General features: G+C 35.0%; 1 protein-coding gene across 1 annotated transcript; it reads left to right on the top strand.

Annotated features, from left to right (window-relative positions):
- Positions 1-236: 236 nt before the first annotated feature.
- Positions 237-11,934, top strand: LOC145233520 (carboxypeptidase E-like). Its single transcript, XM_080098270.1, has 10 exons — positions 237-434; positions 604-696; positions 850-953; positions 1,307-1,402; positions 2,223-2,381; positions 3,455-3,593; positions 4,615-4,761; positions 6,117-6,256; positions 8,780-8,999; positions 9,470-11,934. Exons 1-10 carry the CDS (start codon positions 290-292, stop codon positions 9,586-9,588), a joined length of 1,362 nt encoding a protein of 453 aa, XP_079954396.1. The 5' UTR covers positions 237-289; the 3' UTR covers positions 9,589-11,934.
- The last annotated feature ends 1,233 nt before the right edge of the window (positions 11,935-13,167 follow it).

Below are 13,167 nucleotides of genomic sequence, written 5' to 3'. Positions count from 1 at the left end.
CACTGCGCAGTCGTATGTGTTTTATTGTACGTGTTCACTGTATGTACAGCTTATGTGCGGGCTTGTTTTTGAAAAGTCGATCAAGAAACGATATTTACACCAAAACGTTAGGGATGGCTTCTTGAATTTTTGTGTTGTATTAGTTAAGTAAACGTAAATGGGTATGATTTACCTGTGTACTTTTGTGAAAAGGATAGGTATATTTTTCGTACGTACAATATGAAGTTTATTTACCAAATTGTTGTGTTTGTTTAGTACCATTTTTTGACTTCATTAGGATTGTCAGAAAATGTATTGTTTAATTTTTACAACGTTGATGCTCCTTAGCCCAGTTTTATGCACAAAAACGTCGCAGGATGGAATTATTTTCAACAAATATCACAACCATGAACAAATGTTAAAAGTGCTTCATGATACCAATGCAAAATGCAAAGGTAAGTTTTGTGTTTTTTAAATGAAAGTGGAAGTAAGTGTGTAATTTTGAAAGAAAGGTGCTTTGTTTTATATTAAATGAGATATTTCCATCTTTGCTTCTGGCTTGGTAATTTGTTTAAAATTATTGCCTTTTCTGTAAATAAATTGCTGTTCTGTTATGTATTACAGACATAACTAAGGTTTACTCGATTGGAAAGAGTGTCAAGGGAAGGGAATTAGCTGTTATAGCTTTCTCGAAAAGCCCTGAATTCCATCAACCAGGTTTGTTATTTGAATAAACAGTTTTCTGCAATCACCGCAAATTTTCCTATTTCTATATGTACACATACCACAATTTTTTTTAACAATGTGTTTATTATTATACCATACTTGCAAACAAACACTGCATAAAGTTTGTTTTATTCTTAAATACAGGTGTTCCTGAAATAAAATACATTGGAAACATGCATGGAAATGAAGTGGTTGGTCGAGCTGTCCTTATTGATTTTGTGCAATATCTCTGCATTGAATACCTCAAGGTCTTAAAAAAATGTTTTTGTTTTATTAAATCAACATATCAATTAGTTATGTTGGATATTTTTATTTTTTCTGTGGTTAGTAATGGTAGTAAATATCTCTTACTACATTTTAAATAACTTTGCCATTTGTTCGGTTTTCATGTTTAAAAGATTTCCTATTTTTTCATATTTTCCAAGAAAAACTTACTGACTTAGTGCCATTCTGCTTTCACACTGTAATACCTTTCCCATATTAGCAATTATCCCCCCAAAAATCAATTTTGTTGTCTTTCTTTTGCCACAATGTCTTGGTTTATATCCAGAATCCAACAGTTTCATATATACTTGTTGCATTAACTTTGTATTTTAAACAGGGTAATAAAGAAATTCTGGAATTTATTGGCAACACTTCTCTGCACATAATGCCTACAATGAATCCTGATGGATTTGCGATTGCAGACTCTCAAGAGGTAAACTTATTTCTTTAATTTATTTTTTGGAAATAGACTTGTGAGAATACAAGTTTCCCTCAAAGAATACTGCAATGAATAAAAACAAAATATTTTACCAGTTTTTTATATAAATCAGTTCAGTCAATCATCATGTAAACTCAAATTGTGAAACAAGACCATTTAGATTTTCATAGTGAGACTGGACATTTATGTAAAAAAACAGTACCTCAATTAAGCATTCCTATTGAGATATTCTTATTGTTTACTGAAAATACAGATACTTTTGGCATGTGGCGTTCGATCTTATAGTAATATGTTTCTTTTTTTAAATCTTACACGACCTTTGATTTGTAATGGCTAAACCCTAAACAGGAAATGTAACACAACACAACAGGAAATCAACTGGCTTGCTATGTCAAAACACTTACCCAGTTACAATAAAAACACATATTTATCTCTTTGCCAAAATTTCTACATTTCAAAAACTGAATCGAGACCAGTTATTACATTTGGTAATTGGGATGTGTCAGTACATTAGTTGGAAACAGTTACTGCACCATTTAACCATTTAAAGTCCTCATTACAAAAAAAATTGTGCACTGTAATGACTTAGCACAAACAGAATTCAATAGCAGTTCTGCTATATAAAACTGTTGAGAACAAGTCAAAGGTTAGTATTAAAATGTCTTTCCCAGTGTGTGTAATTGCAACATCATATTTAACAGTGATTTATCACCTTTGATCTGTCATCAGCAGCTTTGTGGAAATGATAATTGAACTTTGTGTATATATTTGAAAAGGTCAGTTTATGGTATTCATGAAAACAAATTGTTTTTAGGATTGGCCAAAGGATTACATCAAGGGTCGCTACAATGCGAATGGTGTTGATTTAAATAGAAACTTTCCTGATTTCGACAAGGTTGTGTGTGAGTTTAAGAAAAACAGTCATTTGGGGTACTTCCGAAAGTATGTTGCAATAGCTACTAAAGGGCTTGTGGTAAGTGATATATACTCTTTTTTGACTTGTAATTAAGAGCATGTGATAGTTTAGCTTTGTGTGTGTTTTATATAATTTCTTGAAGTATTTTACCTTAAGGTAGTGATTTGAGCAGTTTTTGTAAATAAGTATTTGTACCACAAACATGACGCATTTGCCTTTAAAAAGCTTATGTTTGTTTTATTATTGCCGCCACAAAAAAGTTTTAAACTATAACAAAAACTAACATTTTAGGTCACAAAACTATATTCAAAATTGTATTACAAAATTGTTCAAAACTTACATTCAAACCCACTACCTTTTGCCTGTGTCGTAGACTCTCGGCAGCCTGTCTTGTACAGAAAATCGATTTGTGGTCTTCAAAGACTTTGACAATCGATTGGTAATCAATATTTCATGTCGTGGCGTAAAATATGGCCCCCTACAAAATGTTCATCGTTGGATAATTGTGGTCTGCGTTCCCTTGGTGCTGTGTTTAAATTGACATTACAGGGCGCACCTGTTCTGTAGCCACATTTGCGTGATTAATGGCGAAGGCGTGTCTAATATATTCAATACATGGACGAAGCATTGACATTTGTTCAATACGGGGTTTTCCAAATTAGTGAATTTCTCAGAAAGGGCTTGTTTGCTTTTTTCCACGGCCTGAAAATCGAGGTAAACGGCGTTTTACACGTATTGGGCAGCGATACAACGTACATGTTAGATTCGCTTCCTATATCCGCATAATCTAAAATTTCATCCATACTTACGCAGATTTGTACTACATTTTAAATACAATTTTCACACAAACTAAATGCTTTTCTGGCAAATGTGTTTCTTTAACCACCGTTTCAACGTCCTACTAAAACATTGCCAAAAGAGCATGATTTAGTTTTTATATTATATATGCCCAGATGCAAGAGTTTATTTAAAATTTTTATTTCTGGGTAATTTTTTATTATTATTGCATGGTTAGTATTTCTTTGTTAAATTTTGTCGTCTTTAGTTCTTTGCATCAAAAAAATCCTATTTGTGGCCTAAAACTCGATTGCTACTGTTTCATAATGTAAAAAAAATATTTAAAATTTTAGCTTCAGCCCGAGACGACGGCAATAATTGAGTGGATCATGGACAAATCCTTCGTGCTGTCAGCCAACTTCCATGGTGGGGATATGGTGGCAAATTACCCATACGATACAACGTGCAACGGAAAATCTCGAGAATACAACGGTAGGGCGGCAACTTTAATTTAAAACTTATTAAGACCTTATGTTTCGAACAGATGGGACGTCTGATGTTAATATATCGAATTACACGAAATATTGACTAATTACGGCTTCATATATCGATTAACGCGTACATAATAAAACCCAGTGCGACAATAAGGCCTTACTTATGCAAAACATATGCGCGTTTTGTGACCTGCTTTACCCTCGGGTTCCTGGCTCAACTGTGTAATTCTGTTTTTGATCAGGTGCTAATATGACTGTACATGCCTAACCTGATTTCGTAGTTAATTGGCTGTGCCTGCTTGGTTCATTAATATGACACTGTTGTTTTGTTTGGTAGAACAAACAATAAATGGCACTGTTATTTAAATCGCATGTTCAAATGACACAGATGCCGCTGAAATCGATGTTTTTACGCTGTTATTTTGATTTATCAGCGTAACTAGTTTAAGACCATGCCAATAGCTATTATAGTTGGTTATCATTAAAATGGATTAGGGCAAAGTGCTAAAAATACGTCTGGTTAAGTCTTCAATTTTACTCCCAAATCTAACCGAAGAATTTCAAAAGCCATGACATAGTACATATGACCTCGATAACTGGAATGTATTCTGTAAAAATTGTAATGTCGCAAAAGAAACAAAAAATACTATGGTTTGTTTTCAACCGAAACAGCTCGGTACTATGCCTTATTACACAATTAAACAGAGTATATTCGGTAGTGAAAGTCACTGTTTTACAAAAAAGAATGTCTTCGTGCGAAGGTATCACAGGTATGAACTACGATATATATACACATATCCATCATAAAGTCTCTTGATGACCTCCGCACCCTTTCGATATTATCAAAAAAATATCGAAAGGGTGACAACACTTGTCAGTCATGTCCAATTCATTCCTTAACTAAGCTGAATTTGTTCCCGCAAACCAAGGCATAAGGCGGCTCCGGCAACCCACGTTCTGACATTTTCGGAACTTCATTTAACAACCCCGCCCCTATTGACTTTTCCGTTTCTTTACAGCAAGCCCAGACGACCGAATTTTCCGACAGCTAGCCCACGCGTACAGCAATGGAAACGATCACATGTCAAAATCCACCGGTTGCTCAGCTGGCGATAACTTTAAAGATGGAATCACCAATGGTGCAATGTGGTACAGCGTTTCTGGAGGTATATTGCCAAATGAGTAACGTTTTTATTATATTATTATGAAAGCTACAACACTTTACGTCTTAAGGTAGCTGCGGACAGTGCACACTGTTACGAACTATAGAGCAGTGGTTCTTAACCCTTTTAGTGTGTGTTTTCCCACAAAAAACTAAAGTCAATCACCAAGTTAGAATCCCCTCTCTGTTTTTTTCAATGTTTTATGCCAGTGTTTCTCAACCTTTTTTGCGCTCGTACCCTTTGAGATTTCATAAAATTTTCTCGTACCCCCTGTCTACAGTGGCCGACGGAAGTAAATAAAATTGTAATAATAGGAATTAAACTCAGTGTATTTATAACTAACGTGTTGAATGCATGAATGAAAACAGTATTGTAAGTAGGACAAAACTAACCCGTTCTAGATATATAACAAAGTAACTTGTTACCCATTCTTCACAAATATGCCTAAATATATAGCATATAATTTCACCCTGCATGTCGTACCCCCTGCTTTGATGCTTCGTACCCCCAAGGGGTACACGTACCCCTGGTTAAGAACCCCTGTTTTATGCCATACATTAAACATAATGGTCGTTATTTGATTCATTATTTCCCCTTGTGAGAAATTTTTCACCACTGGACTAGAGTGTCGTATAATATAGCTATACTAGTTAACACGGTAATTGTCATTTCACTAACTTGCGCTGTTGAGACCCTATACCGTTTAACATTACACACTGTCTGTAGCTAAGTGTGGCTGTTTTAAAACTTACGAAAATCCAAGACTAACATTACTTAAACCTCTAGCCATACTCAGAATATTGGTCATGCTAAAAATAAAGATGAGGCAAGTCGCACAAATTACTAATACTTAAATGCGACGGAAACAGTTTTGTATTGGTCCAATATACTTGTTCAACTTTGTGTACTGATTATTGAATATGCCGCTTAGAATATTTGACATTTAAAAAGTGGGCAACGTCAAAAACTCTTAGTGGGTTCAGTAAAATTTACCATGAAAAGTACTTAGATCGACTTGTCTCATCATAAGCAGAGGTTGATTTAGCTTTAAACTTATATTTCTGCAAAAAAAGAAGTGAAGTTAACACATACATGTTGAAATCATATGCAAAAAAAGTCACACAAGAAGACATATTTCACAAGGTTTTTAGCAGCGTTTAAATTGCGTACTATAATTTGTATAATAATGTGTGGTGATCGCTGGTTTGCATAAATGCTTCAGGGCTGATCACAATAGTAAATAGTAAGTTTAGCACAACCAAATATACCATTGTATTTTGTTTCAGGCTGTTTCATTTTCAGGTAGATTTGCGTGAGCTGCATTAAGATCCGTTTTTCACACAATTGTATTTCCGCAGGCATGCAGGACTTCAACTATTTGGCGACTAACTGCTTTGAATTGACAATTGAAATGGGCTGCGAGAAATTTCCACCTCCGAGCGATTTGCCCGAGTATTGGCGGGAAAACAAACACGCGCTCATGAACTACGCCCTTCAGGTAAACACAGCTGACAAATTGTTGGAGAACCTGCTCTTTTAAACCATTTTGCGTAATATTTAAATGAACAAATATGACTGTAAACGGGATCGTTATAAATATCGCCTTCCATACACGGTTTTCCAAAGCCATATCGGCTGATCCGGAGCCGTTCAGACCAAACAATTTGTCCGGATTACCCGACGTCGATTATTATTAGTTAAAGCTTTGTCACATTACAAATCATTTGTAAGTTTTGCTCGAATTTGACAAAGATCCAGCTCAACCGAGGTTTACTGTGGATGCAGTCCGGGTATAGCATGTGGAAAAATCTACATATTTCGAAAAGAAATAAACAGTAAAAAAATTGTCAAAAATGCAGGCTTTATGATTGTGAGGTAAATATGCTATAACTCTTTTCTTGACGGGTTTATAGATAGAATGTTCGCATACGTATATGGTACTGAGGATCACTATCGCAAAAAGAAACATTGCACGTCTTGATTTTCACCATCAGTGCTACAAAACGATTTGTTTTCTTCTTCTGGCACGATTGTAAAAACGAAAACGTTTCGAGCAACGATTATTGCTACAAAAAATACAACAAAGCTATGTCTCGAAATTAACCATATATATAAGGTGCCCAAATAAGTAGGAGATTAAGGATAGATTCCGGTATCAAGGCAACAAGCTTCAAGTAGGTAATTCTAGTGGCATTATAAAAATGAAACCTATTTCCTAATGTGCTACAGACACAAATAATTTATCTATGTGGTGCGGTGTATGCAAGCCACTGCTTCAAATGATAAAACACTCAAAAAGGGTTGCTTATAATTACCTGTGTCTTATGGAACCTTAAAGAGAGGTTTTCTTTGAGTTCGTAAAATAAAGGAAATCACTCAACTGCTATCATTTGAAAGTTATTTTCAGTGATGCTTTGCTTTGGTCAAAACCGTTTCCCACAAAAGCAAAGCGTTGTTTTTTGTCTGTTGGTTGCCACGTCAAATTACATATGCCTGTGGTTTTGATTGTGTCAACAACCAAAATAAAACAGTCAATTCTAAGGCTTGTGGCATTTTAAACCGCCTTTCTCATCACCATACGGATGCAACCTTTATAGACCGGACAAACGATCGATCTTTCCCATGTACACTGCCCATTGTGTTTTAACCACATACCGCCATGAAATCGAAAACCTGACATGTGTTGAACCTAAACGGTGATATGTTAAACCGTCCCTGTAACCATCGAGCCTTTGTTGTTCCCAATGCCATTTACATACGACCTGATGTATTTTTCTTGTATTTAAAATGTTCTCCAGCATGACTGTGTCCTTTAGTTGTTAAAATGTCGATAAGGCTCGCTTAACCGGGCTAGCTCATCAGCCAAATAATTTGACACTTTTTTTATAAATGGCAGCGCCATACATGTTAAAACCAAAATGCAAAAGCGTTGTAAGGTTAATAGAAATCACAGTAAGGTTAATAGAAAGGACATAACGCTTAATATTTTCAAATTCATGGTGCGATCAGAAACGTAAAAATTGCCATTGGGCGTAATTTCCGCATCAAAGGTCTATGCCAGTTACGTTAATTTACGGCATATAACAGCTTTAGTATTTAAAATTCAGCATTTATTGGCAGCAAAATGTAATATAACATCCGGTCATACAATCCACGCCATAGGGAGAATGAATAATTCAGGGTCGTGCGTAATATTGTGCTATTTCGATTGGTTTTGACCTGTGCGTACTGCCGTATATTTCCCTTGTCTGTTTTTCATTGATCCGACCGATTAAATACAGCTCGAGTGCCCGGGGTTCGATTTTAACGGATAATTGTCAAAATTGAAGTGCCGCGTCAACGGCATAGATGCGTCATTAATCATTAATAATTTCGTCAAAGCGAAGGGATCAGTTTTGTTTTTTATTCCGACCTTCATCACGTGACCAATGATTTTGTAATACCTTTTAAAGAGCTTTCATGTTCTGAATGAATTTTCTTGCAATGATAATGGCAACTGATACAAATGAAAACCTCTGCAATATATAATGTATTTACTTTGGAAAACTGTTCTGTGTCTAGTTCATTGCTTTGCATTACCACATACCATACTTTACATTACCTACATTTATACCATACTTTACTTTACTGTACATTGCCTACATACTATATTTTACATTACCACAAAATTGCCTACATACCATACTTTCCATTACCTATATTCATTCATATATACCATACTTACATTACTGTACATAACCTACATACTATGCTTTACATTGCCTACATACATTACTTCATATATACCATACTTACATTACTGTATTACCTACATACCATACATTACTTAGCTACACTACTTTCATACCATACTTTACATTACCATACATTACTGACACACGATACTTTATATTACCTACATACTATACGTCACATCACCATACATTACTACCTACACTACTAACATTTCTTTACACAACCACACATTACCAAAAAAGTTTTAACGCGTGGTGCCTTATTTAACAATCTTACTTTATAACAGGCAACTTGTGGAGTTAAAGGTTTTGTCAGGGACTCTGCAACTGGTGAAGGCATCCCAAGGGCTGTTGTAATGCTGAAGGACGTTCATCATGCCGTGTGGACAGCAGAACACGGAGATTACTGGCGACTTTTAGCCCCTGGAACGTATCACGTTATGGTCGAAGCTCAGGGTTACGAAAACTCGGTATATTATGAAGTGGACGTGCCCGAATGCACCCCGTGTAAGTATTGTGCGCCTTGATTTGTCATCTGCTGCCACCTTGCGGATGTATGTAAAATGAAAATCTCTGATCTTTGACCTCTTTTTCGGGCCTTGTTGGGTTATTTTTGTTTTTTATTCTGGCAGAATGACAATGGTTTACGTTGGACTGAAACAGTCCTGATTTCACACGTGGCATCTTTTGTCCAGCAACTTCACCAATTTTCTGGCCAAATTTTGCCTTTTTAGCACTAATTGGCTTTAGGCTTGAAAAAACCTGTAATGTACACGTATGAATTGTTGCTAACTTTTGGTGGTCTGTCGTTTTTCTGATTGTGTATCTAAATTTTTCTTTTCATATGCCTGGTAACACGGTCGCTTGATTAGCATTTCCGGGTATTTTGAAGTTGGTGTTTTAAAAAACGATGCACTACCAGTACCATTCTTATTTAAACCTTGGGTGTTCGATAAACCATCCCTTTTTTAATACAGATTCCGCAGTAACGTTGGACATTAACTTAAACAAGGAAACAAGTTATGAGACTTCACAACGCTACAAGGAAACGATGAAGCACTTACGTGATGCCCTTAAAGCCATTCGTGAAGATTAAAAAGTGTTACAATCATTATGGATTTATTAGTCGTTAAAGTATGGAGTTGTACTTAATTTCTGTTTGCACATTGTTCCTGTTTTCGTTTTGTGTAAATCCTTCATACTTTTTTCCTCATAGTGTTGAATATGTAACGTTTCACTTTTTGTCTTTCTTGTAAAAAAACTCCTTTTGTTTAAGAAATACTGAGATATCAAATCTAATGTAGTTACTGGACCTAATGTACTTTATTGACTGTCGTTTCCTAACATTGTACTTATATTGGTTTGTACTCACCAAGCAACACAAAAAAAGAATACCAAGTAATGTGCTACTGTTGTTTTCATGTTTTCAATCAATGCTTTGATAAACGAACGTACCAAATATTTACTTTGTACTGAGACCCATAGCTTAAAGATTTTGTTATTGTTCTGTGCTTTTTCAACTGTTTTTGTAATTTTTTGCTAAACAGCACAAAAAGTATGTTTTTATGGACTTCGATGACTAGTAACACGAGCGTTGGTGCAATTATGTTTTTAAAAACTACAATTGCAGTAAAATGCGCACAACAGTGTCGCATTGTTGGTGTGTAAAAACTTCCTGTGGAAAGTTTGGTGCATGAGAAAAGCTGTTTCCGTCCTTGCTTCGTGCAGTAAATCGTGGCCAAACCTCAATTCCCTGCAGAAAATGCCTCAAAACCCTTTTAAGACAATAATATGTCCCTTTTTGTCAATATGAACAAAAATGTTAGTTTTGATAGGCTGCCAGTTAGACTTTTCCTTTCTAGTCAACTGTTCTTGTCCTTTTTTAAAATGTATGCGTTAGGGTACCCTTAGCCATAGCCGCAACAATATAACAAAACATACAGACACCTTCAACGCATTTAACGCCATTTCCCTCTTTTAGTGTAGTTTTCATTTTTAATACTTTGCATGTAAAAGCATGCATTTAGATCCGTGGTTCCTTAACATTTTTTCCTAATATACTAAATAAAAGATGCCAAACCATACAAACATCATTTTATATTTGTTTGTTTTATCAGATTCACAAGCCACATTCTCAAAACTAAAGTGTCTATTTATAAACCGCTTTAAAAACCGTAAAGATTTAAAGTTAATTCCTCCACTGCAGTTTTAAAATTTCATAGGGAGGAATACCTCGGGAATCGGGGGAATCACTGATTTAGATCTTGACGTATTGATTAACTGATGACCACTGCATTCAACTCTGCAAACAGTTGTTTATTTCACCACGTACTCCCCATCCGCTAGTACTTACTAACATTCATTGAATATTTCGTTTGACTTTTTGTGCTATTTTCGCAATTGTGTTATGGTTGCACCAATGTCCACCGTTTCGCAATTGGTGCTTGTTTCATCTGTCGAACGTTCTTGTTCCATTGTTACGTCATTTTGACTTGTATTTGTCAAGCAGCATAGCCTTGCACATAAAAATTATTTGCATATACTTAGTAGAATCAGTTAATTGGAAATGTGAAGCACTTCAAAATGAGTACATTGTATATCTACATCACTTTCTAATTTGGTGTCACAAATAGTAATATGGTCAAAAAATATATTTCTTTATCCTTTTAAATCACTTTACAGTATCACCTATAGCAAAATATACTTATTGTATATATTTCATCGATGTTATGAGATTAACTAGAAAACGTGTTTTTATATTCGTTTAGGACCCGATGCTGTTGTATTATCAGTAAATGACTTAAAGCCCTGTATTTCTCTACTGTAGAATGTAGATAATTCGACATGTTCTGTATTCCTAATATTTTACATTACCATACGAAATTCCGAATCATAGATGTTGTGCAATATATTGCACTGCAGTGTTTTCATGTCCAAATTGGGACAAAAACCATTCTGTTACAATCCTAATATGTGTAGCAAACTAGCCGAATTGAGATTTTTTAACATTTATTTTGTTATCCTTTTTTCGCTCACGGATTAATAATACGTCATCTAAATGACAGTTTAAATGTGTGTGTAAAAATTTAAAACACTGGCGCTCTTAGATTGCTATAAAATATTTGATGGACAGTTTTGTATGTAACCTTTCGAATTCCTATGTAAGTATCGACTTTTGTTGATTCTACACCAGTAGCATCGAGTAACATTCTTGATTTTGTGTAAACGTAGTGTTGATATAATCCCTGCAAGAACCAGTAATATATTGTACAGTGTTTTCCAAAGTATGTTTAGCGACCTAAAGTTGTTTCGCCTGAAAATGCTTTTGGTTTGCTTGTTTTTGTAAAAACAGTTTGACTTTGTTTTGACTTTGTTTGATAGTGTGTGTGCTTTTTTTCATTTCTACTGGTATTTAACTGTGGAGTAAAAAAAATCATGACAACTGACAATGTTGTTTTATGTTGAAAACTTCAATTTGTTTTCAGCTTACTATAACCAGCAGATAAGTTGGGGATCTAAAAGTTTTTCCTTGATCAAAAGGACCAATAATTTCGGTCCGAACTGACATAGCAAATTTAAAAAAAAATAGTAATAAGGTACATGTATGTGTTGTGGAAAATCTAAAGAATTAAATTTAACTAGAAGGGTGGCTTAGCACATATTGCCCTTGCATATACACTATAACACATATTTTCTACACTAATTTTATATTAGGTCCCATATCATCCATTGTCTTTTATAACCTTGGCTGTTTCTGCAAGCAAAAACTCATGGGTCCCCCACACATGCAAAGTTGTAAATAATACATTTCAAGAGATAACCATGAGAAAGTCGGGTGTTGTAAGGTAAAACACAGTGATTGGTACTGTGCCTGAATAAATATGCTATATGGAGAACAAACTATTCAAATTCAGTCCATTTATACATTTTTGAAGGTTTTTCTATTTTATGGTCTATCTGAGAAAAAAAGTGTTAAACAGTGAGAAAATAGGCTAAAACACAACAATCAGCTCCTATAACACAAATCAGCGCGAATTGCACATGACTGTTGGGGGCTAGTGGAGTAAATGATAGAGCTACAGGGTTGAACCCAACAATTAACACCTATAAATATTGCACTGTACAAGCTCTCCAAATTTCATTTAATTCAGACATAGTTTGAAAAATTGACCCATTTTGGGGGGATAGTGGGGTAAATGCTGGGCCAACAGGGTAAAACACAACATTATACACCTATAAATGCACACTCTACAAGCTGTCCAAATTTCATTTAATTCTGACATTGTTAAAAAATTGACCCATTTTGGGGGGCTAGTGGGGTAAATGTTGGGGCGACAAAGTTGAACATAACAAACAACAACTATAAGTAGCACACTCTATAAGCTGTCCAAATTTCATCCAATTCGGACAATGTTTAACAAATTCACCCTTTTAGGGGGCTAGAGGGGTAAATATTGGGGCTACAGGGTTAAACACAACAATTGAAACCTAAAAATGACAAATTATACAAGCTGTCAAAATTTCATCTAATTCCGACAGCGTTTAAAACACTCACCCATTTTAGGGGTTAGTGGGGTAACTGATGGGGTTTAAAACCCAAAAGTATAAAATATGAAACCACAATGACCCAATCAACAGTCATGTAAAATTTTATCCAATTCTGACAATGTTTAAC

This window comes from Phallusia mammillata, chromosome 6, assembly GCF_965637545.1.
Source record: "Phallusia mammillata chromosome 6, kaPhaMamm4.hap1.1, whole genome shotgun sequence".
Taxonomy (NCBI): Eukaryota; Metazoa; Chordata; class Ascidiacea; order Phlebobranchia; family Ascidiidae; genus Phallusia; species Phallusia mammillata.
Note: the sequence above shows the minus strand (reverse complement) of the source record. Positions and strands in the feature narration are given on the sequence as shown.